This window comes from Pelophylax lessonae, assembly GCF_965119305.1.
Source record: "Pelophylax lessonae genome assembly, chromosome: 11".
NCBI classification, from domain to species: domain Eukaryota; kingdom Metazoa; phylum Chordata; class Amphibia; order Anura; family Ranidae; genus Pelophylax; species Pelophylax lessonae.
This window is the reverse complement of record NC_138778.1, coordinates 35,270,919-35,296,925: the sequence shown is the minus strand read 5'-3', so window position 1 is coordinate 35,296,925 and position 26,007 is coordinate 35,270,919. Positions and strand designations below refer to the sequence as shown.

The 26,007-nt window shown below is 41.7% G+C and overlaps 1 protein-coding gene across 2 annotated transcripts in view; it reads right to left on the bottom strand.

Annotated features, from left to right (window-relative positions):
- The window catches only part of LOC309566742 (bactericidal permeability-increasing protein-like), a 74,335-nt gene that overhangs the window by 23,112 nt on the left and 25,216 nt on the right, over positions 1-26,007 (bottom strand). For both annotated transcript variants that reach the window (XR_014225894.1, XM_082272016.1), the window contains exons 4-10: positions 24,528-24,683; positions 21,056-21,119; positions 17,362-17,425; positions 12,089-12,180; positions 6,387-6,563; positions 5,074-5,133; positions 3,473-3,640 (exon numbers count right to left, since the gene is read on the bottom strand). Coding sequence is in view for 1 of the 2 variants with exons in the window: in XM_082272016.1 (XP_082128142.1) it covers positions 3,473-3,640; positions 5,074-5,133; positions 6,387-6,563; positions 12,089-12,180; positions 17,362-17,425; positions 21,056-21,119; positions 24,528-24,683 (781 nt within the window). In the remaining variant the exon portion in view is untranslated. The remainder of the gene's footprint in view (positions 1-3,472; positions 3,641-5,073; positions 5,134-6,386; positions 6,564-12,088; positions 12,181-17,361; positions 17,426-21,055; positions 21,120-24,527; positions 24,684-26,007) is intronic.

Here is a 26,007-nt window from a genome sequence, read left to right as displayed (position 1 = left end):
GAAGTAAAAGTGGAAGAGAGGGATCTAGAGAGGCATCCAGCCTTATTTAGGATCAGGAGAGTGGTTACAATCATGGGATGAGATTTGATGTTTGTTGGAACAATGCATTTTGCCACAGAAGGGTTTGCAGTGACAATGTGGGTTCCAGCCCTACTCAGCCCTTCTCCCAGGAATGCTTGATCCAGGCAAGAGTTCTTGTCAGGTGGACAGCATACGCATAGTAATATTTAGTTGGACCTGGAAATCAAATGCCACCATACATCTTCACGAGGGCTAAGAGATCCTTATCGTTTTATTATCCCAGAGAAAGTGTAAAAATTTCCCCCTTACTGCTGGGAGAACAGTGCGCGGGAGCAGCATCTACAGCAGGTAAAACAGTCTTGGATGAACAATATAGTGAATAGTGCTGCGCTGCCAATTAGAACATGCAATATCCTGTGTGTAATTTATATAAGGATCAAGTAAAAGGGTGAAAAAAAAAATGTAAGCTAAATATCTGTTCAAATCCACAAACTTAAAATAATGTGACTCAGATAAAATAAAAGGCACATAGATTATCGCATATATAACGTGCAATGTGCAAATCCATAAATAGAGCCAATGTGCACTTAACACCTGTAGATTCAAATATTAACAGATACCGTGATATATATAAGTAAAGGAATTAAATGAGTATAACTGCTCAGATTTACATAGTCCTCGACTCCTCGTTATATATTCATGGTGTATCCCTTCACCATTTGATTCTGAATGTTCATATAATAGTGTATTCTTCCCCTCTTCCCAGTAACACCGCTGTGCTCTCTGGCCTCTCACCTGAAGGTTGCTTTAAATAAGCATGAAGTAATAACTCCTGATAGTAATGCTGTGTATTCAGCTCGCCTCTAGGGGTCCTCTGTATTCTTTCTCAGTCCACTGCTCTCTATGATGGAAGTAAGTACTCTAGGGTGCTCCTAAGGGTCCTAAGTGTCCTCTCTCCATGTTATCCGAGATGGGGAGATGGCGTGTATATGAAAGATACTCTCATAGTGTGATATCATTTGGAACAATTTCTTAAAACATTTCTTAAAACAAGCAGCTAAAAACTCACATTTGAAACATGAAAATCGGCAACAATCCATGAGTACCGAATTCGTTTCCGTATTGACGTCACTTCTGGTATACCTCCGCTCGCGCCCTAAGCGTTACGTCACACCCAGATGACTTCTTCAGGGTAGAACAGTGATCTTCAGAATGCTGTTCCACCCAAACCAAGTAAAGGATAGTTGGTGCCAGTGCTTAAGGTCTTCCTTAGTCTTTGGCAACCACGGAAGAAAGCTTTCCTTAAAAATATTGGATATTGATGGTGTAAGCCGGTAAATACCCAGGTATTTGAGCTTATGGTTGGCCCATGGGAAGTTGTGTCATGTTCCGGAGCTTGTCAGGGGGTATGTTCACATTCATTGCCATCGATTTTTGCTAATTTATTTTATAATTGGAAATGGACGCACATGTCTTAAGCGTTTTTTGGCAGGTTAGGGATAGTGAGTTCGGTATTCGTTAGAGAAAATAATAAGTCGTCGGCGTAAACCGCAACTATGGTAGGGGCTCAGCCTTTGTATATCCCTTATGTGCGGGTATTCCTGATATGACAAAATAGAGGTTCCAGAACTAGTACAAAGATCAGAGACAAAATGGGCCATTCCTGGCGGATCCTGTTGCTTATACTAAAGGTAGAGGAAACTGACTCAACATTACCACACTCTTTACCATCCATCCTTTTAACGTCCAACAATGCATCCTAAGTGTCCTGGAGAAACACGCTATCCTGAAGAAACTACGCAAGCACATAGTGAAACGCATCAACGTCACTCATACATCATGGACAGAGACAGCGGAAGCCTGATTTGACTTGCGCACTGGCGCAAATGGCCGTGACTGAACTTCTGGATTGGTGCGGGCCATGGGCAGCCAGAGCTGACCAGCACTGTGGATGCTGTATGGGACCTTGCTTGTATCCCCCCCCCCTCTACTTACCTGGATAGATCAACAATGACATGGTGGCATGATCGCTCACTTTCCTGAGAGGGCTTTGCTTATATCAACATTTGCACACTGTTGACAGTCATCATTGTGGTGTCCCGTGAATCAAAGACATTGACAGTGGGACGGTAAGACTCACTGGTATTTTACCCATTGGAACTGTATATTATACCCTATTCCCCATATAACTGCATACCATATTTAGAACTGTATACTACACTTTTATCCAGCACTCAGCATCCATTCTTGCAGCTGTTATTCACTGCTCACTGCCACAACAGCCCTTACTATACCCGTACAATGTTGCTACATGCAATAGCGGCCCAGCCAATTTGAGGAAACTTGCCGTCATTATCCACCAAGGACATCATCCGCTGGGTTTTCCCTTTGGCCATTGTAGAACATTCTACTGACCATGGAATTTCACTTGTGACAACATGGATGTTATGTCATACAAGGCCATATACGTTTAGTTTCCCTTTTAGCCAGATTTAGCCTATTTGCGGGTTAAGTGCAATAATTGATCTATTTCTACTTGAACAATAATCATTGCAATTTTCAAGGAATTTCCGTGCTGACCTATTATTGCACATATTCCACTGCGACCGGATGCTATTATGTGACTTCTTTGTTTTTGTCTTTGTCTCTTTTTTTGTCTCTTTTTTTGCCTTCACCTCTATGTGTCCATTCATGTTTTATGTTATCCGTCCTGTTGGGTGGTGCATGTATGGCCCTTAGGGGTTGGTGTATGTACACACTGTGTTGTTTGATGTTATAGAACCTTTTTTAGTTCTAACTATGTTCAATAAATGTGTGCATCTTTTTTCCATCACATACCTGTTGAACTTGCCTTGTTATTAACCTCTATTTTATACCTTTGCGGGGCTTTACCCCCATCGGTATAATATTTTTTGTGCTTTTTACTTATGGTTTCAGGTTATTTTGGCAAGAACCTTACAGGCAACATAGTATTTGTATTTATGATGGTGCTGTTTCCCCATTTTTAAATTTTCCTAAGTGTCCTGGCCTGATCTCGTAGGATTCATTCTAAATAAAAACTCCATGCACCTTCCGACCGACGTGCATGCCCTAATTGTTGGCAAAACACTGCAGGGTTCTTCAATGTATTCTTGAGCTTAACAGAAACGCATGCCCATTGGCAGGTGTAGGGTGCTCACTGAGGTAACATACAGAGTAGCATGCATGGTATTGCAAATTTATGGTGTGAATGAGTCCTAAATGGGGATTTTGGACAGATTTCCTCTACCTTCTACTGTGTTTTAGCACTGGAAGTGAAGGGAAATCTCCTCAATGGGACAAAGACAGAAAAAAATTGTTATATCTAGAGTTTTAACTATTCCCTACTATATTCAAGACTATGGATGGTGCAGGGAAAAACATTTCAACATGACCTTAGCATGAATGACCTTTCATAAAGGAGGTTACTGACCAGGTTTAAAAGGAAGAGAGGAGCCAGGGATGAGTTTGGAAGTATTGCATAGGCCTGGATGTCCACCAATGGTGCCATGCTCACATTTCCTGGGTTGATATTCAGAGATGGAGCAGAGTGCGAGGTAATTACTAGCTTCATGAGCATATTTGGGTACATCTTTTCCAACTAAAAAAAAATAAAAAATATAGGAATGATCTTCAGAAAGTCAGTTTACTTTGCATTATTATTAATTTTTTTTCAGTATAATTCTGAAAGAAAATGCACCAAGGCAGAGATTTCAGAAATGGAGACCCTGGTTTAAAGTTAATCTATTGCCAAAACGTTTTTTTAGATCCCTTGTTTGGTTTTACTGCTGCGAGAGGCTCTGCTGGAGAGATTCTATTACTTCCAGTCTGGTAAAGGACAGGGCTAGGTGTGGTCAGGTATTGACTGACAAGCTACAGCAGGGATCGCCAAACTACGGCCCTCCAGCTGTTGCGGAACTACACATCCCATGAGGCATTGTAAAACTCTGACACTCACAGACATGACTAGGCATGATGGGAATTGAAGTTCCTGAACAACTGAAGGGCCATAGTTTGGAGACCCCTGAGGTAGAGGCTTGTGAATCATTAACATTGTTGATAGCCACATCCCCTGCAACATGTTTTTCATCTCGCTGTGCAAGCAGGTACAGCTTACATAAAAGTGGAAACTCTGCTCTGAACTCAGGAGCAGCACAATGTTGTTGCCACACCATCAAATTTATCTACATTAGGTGGACTTGCACTGGCAAGATCAACAGATATCTGTGGAACTTTGCAGGGGGACTAAGAGAAAACTGTAATGGGAGATCATAGTTCTACATACTTTAACACCATGCCTCCTGTCTGAATTTGAAGAAGATACTAGGCAGAGAGACATGGCTATTCATGCCGCTAGGGAGCAGCTGAGTTGAGCATGCTATGTAAAGTTCCCATGTACTTTTGGAATAATACTGTGACCCACCATAAATTGGCTGCCAGATCTCTGCAGTAGAATACACTATAAGGCCCCTTTCACATGGGCCAGATATGTTTTCTCAGCTGGAGATCTGTCCACTGATCCCCTGCTGAGCTGAATGGAGCGGACAGATGACAGGTTAGTGTCCACTATGCAGAGAAGACATGGACACAGCCTGTTCTGCTCTATGGGCAGTGGGATGTAAATGGACCGGCTTTCCGTTTACACCCGACTGCCCTCTGATCCGGCCAGATGGGTGGGAATAGATCCCCCTCCGTTTGCTTTTGCTGGATCACACTGGAGGTAGGCGGATGCAATCGGACACAAGTCTGTTTACATCCGCCACTCCATAGAGGACAATATAGGGTCCAATTAGGTCCGCCTGAAAAACAGACAGGCGAGTCCTATCGGACCACTTGTGTGAAAGGTGCGTAAGAGTTACAACATAGATCTGATCAGAAGAATGGCACAACAAATGCAGGTGCAAAAGCGAACCTCATGTTAAAACAAAAGGCCACTGACGGTTCCAAATATGGACCCAAATATTATACACATTTTTGTTACCATCACAAGTAGTTAATATTCTACTATGCCCAATTTTGGGTACCATACTTTACCTGTGGTATTAATATCCCAAAGGCTGAGGTATTCAGTCTCAGTGGAGAACCTTTTGGAACCTACAGTAAATGAAGAAATAACCCATGAGGCAACTGCAAAGGTAGAGTTTTTCTAATTCTAGGAATTCAGCTTTACGTTGATTTAGCCTATTCTTGCACTTACAAATATAGGCTGAAATGCCTTTTCTTTTCTTTTCAAAAAAAGTTTTTTTAGTTATGATTGTTCTCTATCATTATGAAAGATAATCCACTCATTTTTAGAAAAACATTCTGTGTTAACTTAAAATGCTGAGGCTTAAGAGCCGGTTCACACTACCGCGACCAGAAAGTTGCCCCATGAAGGAGCGACTTTTTAGCTTGACTTTGAAGAGACTTATAAAAGACTTGTAAGATAGGCGACTTTGTCTGTGGGGAATGCCTAGGTAATCTTTTTCTTCTTCCTGGAAAGTCTGATCACAGTCGCTTGCAAATAGATAAGGATCCGACATAGAGGCGACTCCCATTGAAGTCTATGTACACAAGTCGGATAGAAGTCGCCTTGAAGAAGTATAGGAACCTTTTCTGAAGTCTGAGCGACTTCAGTAGTGTATATTAAGACGGCTCTCATTCATTTACATTGAATTTGTAATGACAAGAGGGCACACAAGTCGCGTCCCAAGTCGGAGTAGTGTGAACCGGCTCTAAAGCCTTACCTGAAACTTTATTTTTTCAAATTTACCTATAAAATGAGGTTGTATAAAAATAAACTATTCATTGTATGTTTTTTTTTTTTTTTTAACAAATGAAATTATGCTCCCCACTAATGCTTATCAGCCCTCCCCTGGTAGCATGGACCATTGCAGTCTATGTGAGAGAAGCAGTCCTGGTGTCAGCGGTCTGACAAGGTGGACATGGGACTTCTTAGAGCCAGACTGCTTTTTTATGGTCTGGATATTCAGCATGCTAATGCTGGAGCAGCTGAAGCTGCTTGGTATTAGTTTGGAGCAATTTTACACAGTTTATTATTTTATGCTGTCTCACTTCATAAAATCAATAAAAAAAAAAAAAAAAGTTGCTATTGTGGTTTAAACACGATAAACAAATATGGCTGCCAATTTTAATTATTGAATAATGGCTATGAGTAATCCTTTAAAATCAGGATATTTTTCCATGATCCCAGTAATTACTGAAAGCATGATGAAACAATTCATTTTCCAGATATCAGAACATGTTTTTTCAGGCATAATCGACTCTTGCTGAATTTACTGGCCTATTACACAACATCACTGCTCGGTAAATGATGAATGCAGTATTTTTATAATTGGCTTTCTTACCATGTCATCAGTCACATTGAAGACAAGCTTTCCCGCTGACTGATAGACATACCCAGCGGTATTAAATAAGTAATCAGAGACAGCAAAGTAGACCATCAGGTTGTGATCATCCGGTAGAGACAACGGTGGTGGTGAAAACGGTGGTGTGGCACGGTGTGCTTTTTCAAAAACTTCACCCTGTGGATAAAAGTTTTGAACAAGTTTGTTAGTCACAAAGACATCTGCAAAAAGACTTTCTCATATGTTCCTTACAAAGAATTAATTTTAAACCCATTCCAGAAAACAGTTAAGAAAAAAAATATGCACCATTTCCCTCTCCTCTTGCTTAGCATCCTCCTTTTAAAGTTTTTTGACATACATTGTTCCAGTGTTAAAATATATTTTAAAAAATCCCTGCGCTGCTATACAAAATAATTTGAGTGAAAATCACACCCACACCAGCTATTACAGTAAGTGAACCAAAAGGAGCTGCTAACACTAAAATAGTGCTTATCACCACGTTACAAAAAATATATAATCTCAAAAAATAGTAAAGCACACCTTACTCAAAAAAAACATACAGTGTAAAGAACTCTCAAAGTTGCAGGGAAGCAACGTGTCAGGCGGGCGGAGTTCCATGACGTCATTACGTCAGGAGGAGCATCTGCGCCATCTTGCATTACTTCATTCAGTTTGTATATGAGAGTCCATTTAAAGAAACATTACTAAGAGTGGATATTTCTCTTTTTTATCAAATAGATTTTCACTGGTTTCACACTATGGCGCCTCCTTTGTTTTTTGAGTGCACCAGTATAGAAAGCATTACAAGAAAGAAAGTGTCTAGTGAAACCCTTTGTTGTGCTCCTTTGGAGTGTGTGTTTGGGATGTATAAAAAGCGCTGTTTGACCTCCATATTACATAGTCGGGGTCCAACTCCTAAGGTGAGGGAACACCCTTGAGGACACAAGTGTTTAGGGTTGCCACCTCATCCCTTTAAACCCGAACACACATTATTACACAGGTTCGGTGGCTGATTAAGGTGGTGATTAAACTCAGTGCCTTATCTGCATTGAATTAGCCTCAGAATCTGTGTAATTAATATGTGTATGGGTTTAAAGGGATGAGGTGCCAACCCTACGAGTGTTAGTGGTTGGTGCACTTTATTTTACAGAGAATTGAAAGGCACGGTGAAGTTGACTTTGACACTTCGTGGGATTATTATCTTTCTTGGACTTTGCATTCATACTTATATTCTTATTTATATTGTAAAAGTGTGTATTTTTCTGGTTGTAAATAAGAGTTATGAAATAATGACTTCAGAACATGCCTTATAAGGTTTGACATGCACATGTGATTTATATGAAAAAATATTATTTTTCTTTGAGAGTTCTTTACACTTTATGTTTTTTTGAGTAAGGAACACTTAAATTGTTCCAGTGTTGTTTTATTCCCCTTCTTAGCCCCTGTGGGGTCATCACAGGGGCATAAACAATATTTCACCTGCTGGATTCAGAAGGAGAAATCCATACTGGTCACCATTAAATATCATGGAGCCCAGTACAGCCAACCTGACAGCCCCCCCCCCCCCCTCCAGTAGATCTTGGAGAGATATAGGGAAATAACGATTGCAGCACTATAATCAAAGCATTAACATAACCCTCAAATATCCAATGTGTAAAACACACATATAAATATGCAAAGCAATTAAGAAGTCCCAAACTATCTGGTGCTCGTATTGTAAAAAATTATATAAAATATTCATCCGATGTGATCGGCTTATATATTATCCTATTGGATGTTTATCCTATTGGATGTTTGGAAGACCTGACATAGCATGTGATGAAAGATAACATGATCTGAAGCCATAATTGCTGTCCTATAATATAGACAGCTACTACTTCTGGTGAGTTTGCATTGTAGCCACTTGGTGGAGGCCTATTGCACACCTGTCACACTACTTTTTACATTTTTCGTTCTGATTTGACATCTTGATCATTATGGGCATTTTATGATATTTGTCACATTGAAAATATTTTTGGATATTTAGCAAATCAGCACCACTTTATATTATTTTTCACAATATGAGCACAAGATGGTTTAGGACTTTTTAATTGCTTTACATATTTACATGTGTGTACATCAGTGTTGGTATATTGACACTTATTGCACGTCGCTGACACTTATATTGGGCGCTGACATCATGTTGTTATTAGATCTTGGAGAGAGGGTGAGCTTTGCTCAGAGGGAGGGGTGTAAGCAGAGGAGAGAGTTAGACTGCCATGGCACTGTGCTCTTCCACTCTGCTGGAGTGATGCTGCACTGGGGCCAATTACAGGCAGCCACTGCTTGGACCCTATGGGGCCGGCTCACTCATATGTAGATATAATACAGTGCTCAAAAAAAAATGAAAGGAACACTTTTAAAACACATCAGATCTCATGTTGGATATCTATATTGATATGGACTGGGTAACCTGTTAGGAATGAAAGGATGCCACATCATTTGATGAAAATGAAAATGATCAACCTACAGAAGGCTGAAATCAAAGTGAAAAAATTATGCAGCAGGCTAGTCCAGTTTGCTGAAATTTCATTGCAGCAACTCAAAATGGTAGTCATTAGTTTGTATGGCCCCCCACAAGCTTATATGTATGACTGACAACATTGGGGCATGCTCCTAATGAGAAGATAGATGGTGTCCTGGAGTATCTCCTCCCAGATCTGGACCAGGGCCTAACTGAGCTCCTGAACAGACTGAGGTGCAACCTGGTGGTGTCGGATGGACCGAAACATAATGTCCCAGAGGTGTTCTATTGGATTTAGGTCAGGCGAGCGTGGGGGGTCATTCAATAGTATCAATTCCTTTATTCTCCAGGAACTGGCTGCATACTCTCGCCACATAAGGCCGGGCATTGTTGTGCATCAGGACCCACTGCACCAGTGAGGGTCTGACAATGGGTCCAATGTTTTCATCCCGATACTTAATGGCAGTCAGGGTGCAATTGTTAAGCCTGTAGAGGTCTGTGCATCCCTCCATGGATACGCCTCCCCAGATCATCACTGACCCACCACAAAACCAGTCATGCTGAACAATGTTACAGGCAGCATAACATTCTCCATGGTTTCTCCAGACCCTTTCACGTCTGTCACATGTGCTCATGGTGAACCTGCTCTCATCTGTGAAAAGCACAGGGTGCCAGTGGCAGACTTACCAATTCTGGTGTTCGAAGGCAAATGCCATTTAAGCTCCACGGTGCTGGGCAGTAAGCCCAGGGCCCACTAGAGGACATCAGGCCCTCAGGTTACCCTCATGAAGTCTGTTTCTGATTGTTTGGTCAGAGACATTCACACCAGTGGCATGCTGAAGGTAATTTTTAGGGATCTGGCAGTGCTCATCCTGTTCCTCCTTGCACAAAGGAGCAGATACCCATCCTGCTGATGGTTTAAGGACCTTCTACGGCCCTGTCTAGCTCTCCTAGAGTAACTGCCAGTTTCCTGGAATCTCTTCCATGCTCTTGAGACTGTGCTGGGAGACAAAGCAAACCTTCTGGCAAAGGCATGTATTGATATTGATGTGCCATCCTGGAGGAGTTGGACTGCCTGTGCAACCTCTATAGGGTCCAGGAATAGCCCCATACTACCAGTAGTGACACTGACCCTAGCCAAATGCTAAACTAGTGAAAAACAGTCATAAAAGATGAGTAGGGAAAAATAATGTCAGTGGACTCCACCTTTGAAACCATTTCTGTGTTGGAGGTCATCTATTGGTTTCCCATCTAGTGCACCTGTTGTTAATTTCATTAACACCAAAGCAGCTGAAACTGATTAACAACCCCCTCTGCTACTTAACTGACCAGATCAAACACCCAATAGTTTAATTGATTTAATGTTATACTCTGATTAAAAAGTGTTCCTTTAATTTTTTGAGCAGTGTATATATTAGCTAGGGTACCCTGAAATCTGAAAGATATTTGTTAAAAAAAGGTTAAGCAAGGCTGAACTATTGTCTTTGAAAAGTAGCTAATTACACTATAATACATATGGCATTCTGCCTTGTAGTGCTGCTTTTCATGAAATATCAAATTGAAAACCAAGAGCTTGGGGCATGCTGAAAAGAAAAACTGCTCTTTATGCTATTTTTAACAAAAAGGTGAGAACAAAAACATATTACTATAAAGAGTTGTTACCCATAGTCACCAATTAGATTTAATCTTTTATGCTTTGAAAAATGAAGCAATCCTATTTTTCTCCATGTACAGCAACTGAGATTTTTTTCCTTTTTCTTTTATGAAAAAGTGATAATTAATTTGGCGAACCTTGGAAAAGACTGGGAAAATTCCAACAGCTTTCCTTGTAGCTGTGACAGTGCAGATATGAGGTTTAAAACTGTAATATACAGTAAAGTCCTGACAAAAGCATTGGCCCTATTCACACTTGCAAATGTGGCCGTGTGCGATCATATGTGGGAACCCCAACGGTGGTTGCTGGTGATTAGCTGCGGGAGGAGGCCCCACCTAAGGCTCCGTTCACATGTAGGCGTTTTGGGGCGTTTTTGGGGAGTTTTTCTGCTCTAGGATCAGCTCTCAAAACACCCAACAAGACAAATCCTATTCATTTCAATAGCCCCTGTTCACATCTGAGCGTTTTGACGCTGTGAGCAAAACGCCCAATGCTCAAAAAAGTACATGAGCTTCTTTTTGGGCAGATTACAGGCATTTTCCATTGGTCTCTATTCAATCTAAAAACACCTGCACAAAAAACGCCTGTAAAAACGCCAGTAAATCGTGGTAAAAAAACGCTACGCTCAGGTGTGAATGTAGCCTAAAGCAACGGGAGGCTTGCAACTTCTGCAGCTGATCGCATCTGCTCACATGTAATTGCTCATGGAGCAATTACATGAAAAAGATTGTCCCTGGACGCATCAACACAGGTATGTACTTCTTTATTGATTACATGCAAGCATCTGGGGTTCCCGCACAAGATTGCACATGGCCCCATTTGAAAGTGTGAATGAGGCCCTAACTGAAAGAGTAGCACTTAGGGCCAAAATATTTACTCTGTGCCCATTTCAGCTCCTGTTTAATCTTCAACAGGTTCAGCGTGCCAACCACCGGCAGGCAGCTCATTCTACAGTGTATGTATTGCCATATGGCATGGAGGTACTTTTTTCATGGCAATAGTATTCCAGTGCATCTAGAGAACTGATCTAAGTTAAGGCAGGAATGGGTTAAAGCAGGGGTGCCAAACTCAACTTCATCGAGGGCCGCATCAGCATTATGATTTCCCACAAAGGGCCGGTTGTATCTGTAATACTAGAAGACTAGAGTATTCCAACCCCCTTACACCAGATGTCAAGAGTCCCCCCACTCCCCCCCTTACATCAAAGTGCACCCCCTTACCTCGTGTTGCTGGTGGGAAGAAGCTGGGAGCAGAGCTAGGAAGCAGAAAGTGAAGGGTCTGGAGTAGGCCCAAAGGACTGCTGGAGCTCTACTGAAGCTCTAGGAGAGGTGTGAGGGCCACTTGAAATGGCCCAGAGGGCCAGATTCAGCCAGCGGGCATTGTGTTTGACACATGTGCGTTAAAGAGACTTTTAACTTCAAGCCTGTAGGGGAATCTCAGGGAGGGTTCTGTTTAGTATTCCCAGGAAATCATTTGCCTATCTGTAGCTAAATATGAGCCAATCTCAAATGGGATTATAAACACAAGTGTCAACTGACACTGTACCTTCATGTGCACATCCAAATTTCCAGGCGTCACAGTTGGAGGCCCCGTCAGTGAGTAATCAATAGCTGCCACATCATCGAGTTTTACTGAAACTAAAAACAAAAAAAATTTTCTATGTAATTATGAGATACATCAGAATTATCAGAAGAAAAATATCTACCAGTAATTGAAACTGATCAATGATGAATGGCCAAAAAGGACAGAATTTGGTTAGAATCCATATAAAAGATGAAAGGCTAGAAGATCATTTTAAACAAGTTCAGATTTTGGCCTTGCACATTCAAAAAAGTAAACAGTAACACAAGGTAAAGTAAAACTTTTTTTTATAATTTTGTTTTTTTAGAATATCAGTATAATCTGAGTTGATCAGAGGTTACCTGGTCCAGTGTGAAATGTTTTTTAGATAATACACAACCTTGTTTCCAATGGGTTCGACTTAAAACAGGAGGCCACACATCTGAAACGCGTCATCATAGTAACCATGTTAGTGTGCTCCTCCCCCCTCCCCTCCTTGCTAACGTTACTGTTCATCTCTTTGCTAGGCACTGGCCAGGCTAGGTGCGTGCGCACGGTGGGCGGTGTGGCAGCGGCTTCACTGGGAGTCTTTGAAGTTTTCAGGCTCCCTTGCAGCAAACATGAGCATCTCCTTCACAGGCCATCAGGATTATCACCCAGGAGAGGCAGGGAGGAACAGTATGATAAGCTGGTCTAATCATGGTTCCTGTGAGTGCATTGGATAAAAGTTTTTTAGTATCCACTTAATAAATGATTTTACACTAGGGCAATCATATGCTCTCCTTTATTTTTGTGTAACAAAAAATCCGCGCTGTGGATGTACTAAACTGGCTGCGGCCTCCCTTCTATATATAGTCCCACAAGGGGATATATAGGAGATATGAAATTAAGGGTGAAGGTGTATGGTGCTGCCTCAGAAAGAGCAAAAAATATCTACTAATAACACTCAATCCAATATAAATAAGTCAATAAATCAATTAAAAAAATGTAATCAAAAACTTATTTAAAAATGGAAAAATGGTAGTCACTAAATGAAAAAAATAAATATAATCGAATATCCAAAGGTAACACACTGCATCAATACATTGCATATAGTGAAATAGTAACTACTATTTGGTAAATCATATATTATTGCTGCTCCTGATGACGTCATATCTACGAAACGCATAGAGTGTCATTGCATCATTTCCACTTGCTTGGAACGCACTTCCGGTCGGTGAAACGCACAGCTTTCCGGAAGTGTGCTATATCATTTATTTATATTGGATTTAGTGTTATTAGTAGACACTTTTTACTCTTTCTAAGGCAGCTCCATACACCTTCACCCTTAATGTCATATCTGTTTTATTTTTGTCTTTAGTTTAGATATGTTCCAGCCCCCTGGGGGAATCTAAGAGCTGCATCAGCCAAGTTTTTCATGAACTTTTAGATATATATGGACATACTTTTATTAGCTAAGATGGGATGTGAAGGACAGCACAAACACTCGTCTTTCTTCTGTTTAAATAAAACCACATTTTTTCTCTAGTTTTAAGAAGACATCTTCTGTGTCTTGGCTTACCATCCCAAATCCTACCACTACCACTCCAATCCATAACTACAGTCTTCACAAATATACTATGCAAATAACTATTAATCAATGGTCAATGGCTGCACACAGCAAGGCAAGGTCCCTACCTTTCAGAGTGACAGTTCCTGGGCCAGGTAAGTGGCCATTCAAGCACATAGCACTGATACACACAAAGGCAAAGGACCGCACTCCGATACAAAGAAAAACATCAATTTATTCTCCGCTTAGAGTTCCATAAAAATAAGGTAATCATGGTTATGAGTAAGCGAATATAATTTAGTGAAATGCGTCAACCTTTTGGTTCTTGTCCCTGATGTCTCAAGTCGTTTTTATGGAACTCTAAGCTGAGAATAAATTCATGTTTTTCTTTGTATCGGAGTACGGTCCTTTGCCTTCATGTGTATCGTGTTGTTGAGATTACGGATCGGACACGCACCCGACCTTGATTGGAATAATTTCCACCTGATCTGCTAATCTGCCTTGTACATAGCACTGATACTTGGAAACACCAGTATCCAATTTTAAAAGTGGATACAATGGGGATGGGTGGAACAGGTGAGAGTCAGGCTACATTTATTCTGAACACCAACACTGACTGGTATTTATAACATCCTCTGCCTGCTGTTCAGTTTGTTTAGAAGTACTTTTGAGTCCATTTAACTTTTTGCCATTTCACCCAGCTCTGATGAAGGGTGATTGTGTGACCCCCCCCAAATGCATTGACCGTCTATTCCTCTACTTGTTGTAACTAGTTGAACAATAAAGTCTTTGGACTCCTAAAAGCTAAGTGGTTAGCGGCACTAGGGTCGTCGGATCAAGTCCCAAGCACGGCACTACATGTTCTCCCTGTGCCTGTGTGGGTTTCCTCAGGATATTCTGGTTTCCTCCCACACTCCAAAGACATGCTGGTAGGTTAATTGATTTCTGTCTAAATTGGCCTTGTATTGTATATGTACTGTATGAATGTGAGTTAGGGACCTTAGATCGTAAGCTCCCTGGGGGGCAGGGACTAATGTAAATGTACAACATATACAGTATTTGTAAAGCATAAATTGACAGCTCTATATAAGTACCTGTAATAAATAAAGAATACAGATTTTTCATTTGGTTCTCTCTTTGACTTATTACACTTATGTTTTAACTAAAATCCTTGTCTCTACTGGAATTTTTCTAGTGCTCCAGGGGGGCTGTCTTTCCTAAACCACTAAAAAAAAAAAAAAAAATTCCTGTATTTACAGTGCCTCGTGAACATATTTTGCAATAGACAATCAAGCAACGTTACCATAAACCAAACCCAATGATCAACCACAAGTGTCAATAGATGCTGATTCTTACTTTAAAGTGTAAGTTAAGGTAATTTTTTAAGTGAGAAAATTCCTTTGTGCTGGTCCTGGCTGTGCTAGTTGAAATCTGAAGTCCTCTGCCCCCCATAACCCCACAGTGGTAATCTTACAGTGCTGTGGGGGTTAACATAAAAGTGCTTAGTATGCCTGCCCTTTCCACCCCCTCTCCTCCATTCATAGAAACTGTACTATAGTTCCATGAACGAAAAGCGATCTATAAATGGAGGACGGGCAGATAAATTAAAGTTCTGCCCCCTCTATTCCACCACATAGCAGTCTTTAGCTGCAACATACTGACTGCATGCATGCATGACTGCAGCAAACTGTGGGAGTTTTCTGTTGGGGCCTTGGAAAGTTTTCAAAAGAAAACCAATTAGGATACATTCCCCTTATTTCAAGAGTAATTCACCAAAGAATGCAAGACAAATCATTTAATTATGGCACCCTTTAGAGCATATCCCTGCATTACTTTTTCTTTTACCTAGTTTCTAAATTAAGAAGCAGCTTGTATTACTTTCTGTGATGTCATCATCAGCCTTGTAAAATTCCTGCAGTGGAAGCTGGGGTGTAAGTTCTTACTGATTTAGGCACTCCCCCAGAACTATATCTCCCAAGGGTCTTTTTCCTATACACAGTGTATGGGCAGGTTCTTAGAAAACAAGACAGCAGCATTGTGTGTCTTGGAAAGGAATCAATGTATGGGCCAGTTGATAACTTCCCATGGCTTCCAATACCACCTCTATGCTGACGACACACAGATCTATCTCTCCACTCCTCAACTAACCCCCTCAATCTCCTCACGTATCACAAACTTACTGAGCGACATATCTGTATGGATGTCACACCACTACCTCAAACTCAATCTTTCTAAAACCCAGCTTGTAACATTTCCTCCTCCCCAAGCTCCTCCCCATGACTTTACCATCAAAATCAACGGCACAACCATTGATCCCTATATACATGCCAGGGTGCTGGGTGTAACCCTAGACTAAGACCTCTCCTTCAGCCCAAACATCCAATCACTGGCTACATCTTGCGGCCCTTACGCAACATTTTCAGAATTTGCCCCTTTCTAACTAACGACACCACTAAACAACCGCCTTGACTACTATAACTCTGTCCTCACTGGCCTACCCTTACATACTTTGGTCTATGAATGTTTCTTAAGAATGTTGCTGCTAGACTAATACTCCTTACTAACCGATCCATGACTGCTGCTCCTCTCTGCCAATCCCTTCACTGGCTTCCACTATCCCACCGTATAAAATTCAAAATACTAACCACATCATACAAGGCCATCTACAACATCGCCTCTGCAACTTCTGGAACTTCCTGCCCCAGTATTTCTGTTCAGCCCCTACCCTGTTCGCCTTTGGACGATCCCTGAAAATTCACTTATTCAGGGAAGCCTACCTCACCTCCACCTAAGAACTGTACCCAAGCCACCTCCATCAGATCACCCCCCAGCAGGTATAACCTTTTGTACCACCTGCTCCTCCCTTTAGATTGTAAGATCCATGAGCAGGGCCCTCTTGTCCCTTCTGTAGGGAACTGTATTGTAATTGTACTGTCCCCCCTCTACATTGTAAAGTGCTACGCAAACTGTGGGTGCTATATAAATTCCTGCATAATACTACTACTACTACTACTACTACTACTACTACTACTAATAATAATAATGATAATAATAATGTATGTAGAGAGGCACAGAGGAGAGATATAAAATGAGATTTGAAGTCCAGCAAGCAGAGCTGACACTGATTGAGATTTTAGTGCAGCAAAAGCACTATGTTGTTAACCCAAACAGGGAGTAAAGCCTCGTACACACGCAACGATTATCGGCCGGCCGATCGTCCGACTTTTGTCCAAGTTGTGTTTTGTTGGTTGGAATGTGCCTAGACTGCACACGAATTTTCTCGGCCAACAAAATTCTACTTCAGAAGTGATGTCATGTGTTGGTTTGCTTTCTTTGTGTTTTTTCTTCACTGAGCATGCCCAGACTTGCTCATCAGATTTTTCCCTGTCGAAATCTGTACTGACTGCACGAAAATCGGCCATTGTGTTGACGGCCAACAAAAATTTTATAGTCTGCACACCAGATTTTTTTCGGCCGAAAAGTCGGAGTTGGTTGTCGGAAGCATCATACTAACAAGCCGAAAATCGGCAGATCGGACGTTGGCCGAAAATTCCCTGCCAATTTTCGACGAGTGTGTACGGGGCTTTAGATGTTCACTGGATTTCTGGCAGATCATCTAGTATTTTTCTGCATTTGCAACAGTTCTGTACTTCTTTTTTTACCTTACATACATTTTAATAACAATGACCACACATGACAGTCTACCTACCTGGAAGGCTCTGCAAAACAGGCTGCAGATAATTATTTACTCCATCAATAACCTGTGGACATATCTAAAAGAAGATATATGTTAGCACAATTGAATTTAGTAAGAGTAAAGTGAAGAGTAAGGTGAATCTGTCGCAAACCTGGGTAACTCAAAATGATGTGAAAAAAAATACAGACCACTTGTCAAGATGATTTGTAGATCCAGAGATTAGGGATGAGGGAACCGGGCAAAGTTGGGTTTGTAGGAGGTTCAATGTACCCAGGAAAACATCTACAAAACCCTAGCAGGGATTTTTTTTTTATGCAGACAACAGCTAGAGATTTTTAAATTAACTTTTTTAGCTCTACTGTTGCAAAATGACAGATGATTTGTAGATCCAGAGATTAGGGATGAGGGAGCCGGGCAAAGTTGGGTTTGTAGGAGGTTCAATTGCATGTGATTTGTAGATCAAGAGATTAGGGATGAGGGAACCGGGCAAAGTTGGGTTTGTAGGAGGTTCAATGCACCCGGGAAAACATCTGCAAAACCCTAGCAGGGATTTTTTTTTACAGACAACAGCTAGAGATTTGTAAATTAACTTTTTTAGCCCTACTTCTGCTAAATGACAGATGCCTGCCAGCCTGTGTTTCTCAACAAACCAGTGGACCTGTCATTTAGGCTCTGTTCACACTAAAGCAGTGCAGAATTTGCAGTGAATTTTGTGTGGTTTCCACACCACCTCAAAATCACACCCCCATTCAGCAGGGAGATCCCAATGTTGGAGTATCCAAGATATATATAGGACACCGGGAGTGAATTAGCCTACCAGACTCCACTTAAATTAAAATATCGCTTTGGGGTAAGCAATTTGATTTCAGTTTAGTGACCTCAGATCACTGAAATAAAGCCTGTCTTAAGAAAAATACAGGGGTTTGTTGACGTTTTAAAGGATGGTAGCACCTGGAGTCTCCTCGGATTGCTGGCGTAATTGTGGTGGAAAAGGGACATTGCTACACATATTGTGGGACTGTCCCAATCTTACAAGCTACTGGGCTAGTAGCTAGTGACTCAAATTCTCCTGGCCGCTCATAATATTATTCTCAGGAAATGGAAATCCTCTGAATCCACTAATGTTTCTGATGTTAAATGTTTGGTACAGGAGAATTATCAGTATGAACAATTATTGGCATTAAATAATTCTTCTTGTATTAAATTTGATAAGAGTTGGGCAATATGGCTGAGAGGACTAAATATTTAAGCCCGTCTAAGGGAATATGTAGTTCAATTTTCAAAATATTTATTGAGATTTGATGGCTACCCTAATTAAAAAATGAATACATTTTTTTTCCATATTAATTATTAAATGGTATATTGCTGTAGTGTGGATGTTTTATGAAATAGGGAGAACCCGCCTGGCTATATTGAGAAATCCAGTGGGCAACTCTCAGCGACAAGTGCATTATTAGAGTCCACGAGATTCATTAATTGGATTATGCATAGATTTGAGATGGGTTGTGGTATACCATGTTTAGGTATGTAGATACGGTGTTATTGAAATGTAATGCTATATTTCCTTTTTTTCTGTTCTCTTTTTTTTCCTTTGTTTGAAAAATAAGAAATCAATAAAAATCATTGAAATATAAAGGATGGTAGCGCCACACCAGATTGTATAGACTCTTTAAAAGATTTTTATTTTGCCAACATGTTTCGGGGGCTCAGCACTTTATCAGAGCTAAAAACAAGAAGATGCAGGCATCTTGGCCAGCTTGCTGTCAGTATGGATGCTGAACAGTGTGTTTCCTTTATATGAACATATTCCTTCTATTTGACATGTAGCTCTAACCAGAGATGATTCTTGGTAGCTATGTGTTTTTTGAACCTTGTGTGTCTTGCACTTATGGTCTATTGGTATTTATTTTCATTTGGGGGCCTGTGAGCTCCTTCTCTCTGTGCATACGCTGTGTACATTTTTGACAATATCAATATAGGCTCTATGGCATGACCATTGAATTTTAGTTTGGTGTTTCTATTGAGGGTGTATAATTATTTGAGTAATCCTTTACAATCACTTTTAGCATTAAAGCCAGAGGAAATTCATGACAGCCAGGCAGCTATCGTTTTCACTTGGAGAGGTCAGCATTGGCAGTCTCCATTTTTCTATTTGCTTATAAATTATTTCACTTTCTACAAAGCACGTTTGGATATTAACCACTTTAGCCCCAGAGGATTTTCCTGCTTAACGCCCAGGCCACTTTTTGCAACTTGGCACCGCGCCAATTTAACTGACAATTGCGCGGTCATGCAACGCCGTACCCAAACAAAATTTACGTCTTTTTTTTCCCACAAACAGAGCTTTCTTTTGGTGGTATTTGATCACATCTGCGCTTTTCATTTTTTGCGATATTAATAAAAAATAGCAAAAATTTTGCGAAAAAATTGACATTTCTACTTTGACTGTTAAAAAATATCCAATGTATTAAATTTTTGTCATATATTTAGGCCAAAATGTATTTAGCTACCTGTCCTTGACAAAAAAATTTCTCAATGAGCGTATTTTTAACCACTTTAAGACCGGAAGATTTTACCCCATTCCTGACCAGGCTATATTTTGCGATTCGGCACTGCGTTACTTTAACGGACAATTGCGCGGTCGTGCGGCGCTGTAACCAAATTAAATTTATGTCCTTTTTTCCCCCACAAATAGAGCTTTCTTTTTGTGGTATTTGATCACCTGTACGATTTTAAATTTTTGAAAAAAAGAGAGACAATTTTGAAAAAAAAAAAACAATATTTTTTACATATATAACATTCCCCCCCCCCAAAAAAATCTATCAATCACATTTTTTTAACATTTTAGGCCAATTTGTTTTTTGCTACATATTTTTGGTAAAAAAAATCACAATAATCGTATTTTGATGGGTTTGTGCAAAAATTATTGTGTTTACTAACTACGGGAAAGATTTGTAATTTTTATTGTTTATTTTTTTTTTACTAGCAATGGCGGCGATCTGCGTTTTTTTTTTTTTTTGTGGGACTGCAACATTGTGGCGGACAGATCGGACCCCTAACTGAAATTTTTGACACCTTTGGGGGGACCAGTGACATTACTACAGTAATCAGTGCTATAAATATGCACTGTTACTGTAATAATGACACTGGCAGGGAAGGGGTTAACTTTATTGGTGATCAAGGGGTTAAATGTATGCCTCATGCTTACTGACGTGTGTGGGGGGAGGGGGTTGTGTGACACAGGCACAGATCGCAGGTTCAACTATGCTGAATCCTGTGATCTGTCACTGACTGTCACATACAGTAGGAGATCCGCCCGCTTTGTTTACACAAGCGGGCGGATTTCCTCACTCGATCCCCGACGATCGGGGAAGAGCGGCGGTGATCACCGCCTCTCCTCCCCTGGCCCGACTTCTGCTGTGTCTGAATACAGCGGGAGCGAGCCTCCAGCGGCGCGCGTGCCCCTGAGAGGGGGCGGGATTCAGTGACGTAGGTCTACGTCGCTGGGCCCAGGAGAGCCACTTTGCCGCAGTACCCTCAATGTGAGCGGTCAGCAAGTGGTTAAATAAGCCTGCTTATGTCATTTGATATTCATTAATTCATTTTAATATAAAATAAACCTCTGCAAATACAGTAGGAGGAATACATGATTGTAATAATCTTACATTTATCTTAGAAGCAGAAAAAGCTGTAATTATAAAAATACCTGATTTTGCATAGTTTCCCTTAGGGATGATGCAATGGCGTCATCAAAGAGGTTAACAAGCCAGCTAGAATGTCACAGAAAAAAAACAAAAAGTGAACAGGACAGTGTATGTTAAAATATAGTACTTCTATTCTATTCTATTTCTAAAATATAGTATTTTCTATAGTTATTTCTATGCAGTGGCGGAGCCAGAGGGTTAGCTGGGGTGTCAATTGACACCCCAGAAAAAGTCCCTGCCACCCCTGTTGCCACCCCGATCCAGGCTGGCAGCAGAGGAATCACAGGCAGTGGTGGGATGGGATCAGCCGGTTCGCAGAACCGGCTGATCCCTCTAAGCTGGCGGCCAGGGTCAGGGAGCAGCAGAACAGTGCGTCCCGAAGCCGAGCCCGCCCATTCTGTGACAATAGCGAATGAAAATTCGCTATTGTCACATGGATCCTCCTCCGGCCAATCAGGGAGCGGGTCCTCCCGCTTCCTGATTGGCCGAATGGCAAATGCCGTGCCATTGGTCGAGGAGGCGCCGGCGGGAGGACTGAGAAGATGCAGGGAGCCGCGGACCGATGATAAGCTGCTGTGATGACCGTCCGTCCGTGAGGTAAGTAAGCCGGTCTCATGGGGGGGGGGGGACGACGCTGGCACTCTGCAATGATTGCGGGCAAATGCTGTGGCACTCTGCAATAATCATTGGGGGCAAGGCTGTCTCACTCTGCAATAATCATTGGGGGCATTGCTGTCTCACTCTGCAATAATCATTGGGGGCATTGCTGTGGCACTCTGCAATAATCATTGGGGTCAAGGCTGTCTCACTGCAATAATCATTGGGGGCAAGGCTGTCTCACTCTGCAATAATCATTGGGGGCAAGGCTGTCTCACTCTGCAATAATCATTGGGGGCAAGGCTGTCTCACTGCAATAATCATTGGGGGCATTGCTGTCTCACTGCAATAATCATTGGGGGCATTTCTGTGGCACTCTGCAATAATCATTGGGGGCAAGGCTGTCTCACTGCAATAATCATTGGGGGCATTTCTGTGGCACTCTGCAATAATCATTGGGGGCATTGCTGTCTCACTGCAATAATCATTGGGGGCAAGGCTGTCTCACTGCAATAATCATTGGGGGCATTTCTGTGGCACTCTGCAATAATCATTGGGGGCAAGACTGTCTCACTGCAATAATCATTGGGGGCATTGCTGTCTCACTGCAATAATCATTGGGGGCATTTCTGTGGCACTCTGCAATAATCATTGGGGGCATTGCTGTCTCACTCTGCAATAATCATTGGGGGCATTGCTGTCTCACTGCAATAATCATTGGGGGCATTGCTGTCTCACTGCAATAATCATTGGGGGCATTTCTGTGGCACTCTGCAATAATCATTGGGGGCATTGCTGTGGCACTCTGCAATAATCATTGGGGGCAAGGCTGTCTCACTGCAATAATCATTGGGGGCATTGCTGTCTCACTGCAATAATCATTGGGGGCAAGGCTGTCTCACTGCAATAATCATTGGGGGCAAGGCTGTCTCACTCTGCAATAATCATTGGGGGCAAGGCTGTCTCACTCTGCAATAATCATTGGGGGCATTGCTGTGGCACTCTGCAATAATCATTGGGGGCAAGGCTGTCTCACTGCAATAATCATTGGGGGCATTGCTGTCTCACTGCAATAATCATTGGGGGCAAGGCTGTCTCACTCTGCAATAATCATTGGGGGCATTGCTGTCTCACTCTGCAATAATCATTGGGGGCATTGCTGTCTCACTCTGCAATAATCATTGGGGGCAAGGCTGTCTCACTCTGCAATAATCATTGGGGGCATTGCTGTCTCACTCTGCAATAATCATTGGGGGCAAGGCTGTCTCACTCTGCAATAATCATTGGGGGCATTTCTGTGGCACTCTGCAATAATCATTGGGGGCATTGCTGTGGCACTCTGCAATAATCATTGGGGGCATTGCTGTGGCACTCTGCAATAATCATTGGGGGCATTGCTGTGGCACTCTGCAATAATCATTGGGGGCATTGCTGTCTCACTCTGCAATAATCATTGGGGGCAAGGCTGTGGCACTCTGCAATAATCATTGGGGGCAAGGCTGTGGCACTCTGCAATAATCATTGGGGGCATTGCTGTGGCACTCTGCAATAATCATTGGGGGCATTGCTGTGGCACTCTGCAATAATCATTGGGGGCATTGCTGTGGCACTCTGCAATAATCATTGGGGGCAAACCTGTATCCTGTCTGTATCCTCTGATCACCACCACCTGTATCCTGTCTTTACTAGTAATGGCAGCGATCATTAGAGGGACTGCGACATTGCGGTGGACGAATCTGACACTAAATTACACTTTGTATATTGACCCCCCAAAATAATACCTAGCCACCCCTTTGCCACCCCTGTTTTAAAAGTCTAGCTCCGCCACTGTTTCTATGGCCAGCTGTAGATTTTATACATTTTAAAGCTTAAATTCAGACTATACAAACACTGTCTAAAAGCAAGGGGAGTTGTATTCTTGAATCTTGGAGTACTTTGTGTATTTCCTCCAGATCTGTGCATTAATCTTTATCTCTGCAGGAATTTCCTGTAATAAAGACCAGTCACTGCTGCTCTCCCTCTATGTACAGGGTGACTGGTCTTGTATCCGCCCCCTCCTGTAGTTTTCTGCAGGCAGCCTGTAGTGGGTGGGATTACTGGGTCCCTCCCATAGCTCTGCTTTCTGCACAAGTTATGTACAGTACATTGAGGATGTCACTGCTATTTCTTCAAGGTTATATCTGTCTTTGCAACAGCATTGGGTGCACACAAAGAGGATTTATATCCTATGTTGCTTATTTAAATAATAATAATAATACTTACAACAATTAACAAAGTGTACCTAAATATAGAATTTGAAAAGCATAAGTGTGTATGGAGGGGACACTGTATCCAATGAATGTCACCTGTTATATCGTAATACTGAAGAAGAATTAACCCAAAAGTTAATATACACGGAAAAAGGAAAGCAGATTGGACATTCAAGGATGACCCTTCAGTGCATTCATGTTCTCGAATACCATATGTAGTATAAGAATGTCAAAACTTTTTTTTAACAACACATCAAGAATTAGAAATTGTACAAATTTTAAAAATTATGTTTCCATTAGGTAATGGTACAATGGAAACAATCAGACAGTAAAGACCAATACTGTCCTGCTACGCGTTTCACGGTCACAGCCGCTTCTTCAGGGGTTAGAGAATACTTTATCTGATATGATGTCTGGTATTACCAGCTTCAATCTATAAATACAACATACAGGTACATATTACATAAATATAAATTGCAGATGATACCTCCTCGTTAACAGGGTTCGGAGGAATTTTTGAAGTCTTGAAGTATCATGTGCAGCTTATATATATCGAAAATGTATCTGTATGTTTTGCTACATTACATTGTGAAAAAGCTTTTATTGGAAATAGAGAGAATTAACTTACTCAATGGTGTCTGTGAAGTGTACTTTCATGTCTCCAATGTTCGCACTACAGTCGGAGGTGGACACTGTTGGCCTTCCAGATCCATCACTTCCTAAACTCAGCCCAACAGAAATGGATATACTCAGGACCTGCAGGTCGAAGTCACCGCTGTCTGATCTATTGGAAGGAAGCAGTAAAATATGGATAAACCTGTTTAAAGGAAATTCTTTTTTCCAGTTCTTTCTAGTTTTAAATGTACAGGAAATCCGCTTGCTGTAAATAATGTTGTCAGTGTTTGTTAACTTTCTAAAAATGTTGTTTCTGCAGATAGTTTGTAATATTATATATATATATACACATGTATGCGCACAGTGCACTTGGGGACGGTGGCGACTGGTGCTCCATGGGCCAAGAGGCGGGGCGGCATACGGACTGCACCGTACCCTCCCCGGACTACACCAGGCCGCACACCATAAATCCCCCCCCCCCCCCCAGCCAATTCCCTCACCCTGCCTGGACATGTGGAGGAAGGGCAAGCAGCAGCAAACGACGGCGGCGGCGGCTTCGGCTTCTTCCCCATCAGTCTTCTGCGTCTCTTACCTCTTCCTCCATGGCCAACGGCATGGCTTCTCCTTTTGGCCAATCGGGAAACGGGACTCAGAACCCACTTCCTGATTGGCCAGGACGAGGATCCATGTGACAATAGCGAATATTCATTTGCTATTGTCACACAACTGGGTGGGCTCGGGGCGAAGAAAAAAATAAAAAGCCCCATTGAACTCCATGCGTTCGGCGCCTGCATGTAGCTTATGGGGCCGGACGCTTGGATGGGGGGGGGGGGGAGGCGCCCCTGTGCCCCAATGCACCAGCCGCCACTGCTTGGGGATCTTTATTCTTGGGTTAGCTAATGCAAATTCTTTTAATACTGTTTCCGCCAGTTATAGTTTGATTTAGCATTGCTGCAGTATAGTTAAAGTAGAACTATAGGCAAAACTTTTTCTGGTGCCTCCATGGCAGCATACGCTTCTATGCTGCCATGGATAGGCACCAGGAAAGGAAAACTACAGTAAGTATGATACCATTTTTTTCAGTTTGTTTAGAGCAAGGGAGGGTTATAACCTCTGTCAGATTTTTTTTTCACCATTTGAGCCCCATTGCAGAGATTTTCCTTTACTTCCTGTCCCATAGCCAAACAGGAAGTGAGCCCTCTCCACTCTATCCAAAACTAACCACCTCAGCTCCAGATGGTTTTGCCCACTTCATGACCAGGGCATTTTTTGCTATTCAGCACTGCGCTATTTTAACTGGTAATTGCGCGGTCATGCAAACTGTACGCAAATTACATTTTTAGCCTTTTTTTCACACAAATAGAGATTTTGTTTGGTTGTATTTACTCACCACAGTTTTTTGTGTTTTTTTATTTTTTGCGATATACGGTAAACCAAAAATGAATGAAAACCCATATTTTCTACTTTATGTTATAAAACATATCCAATAAAAT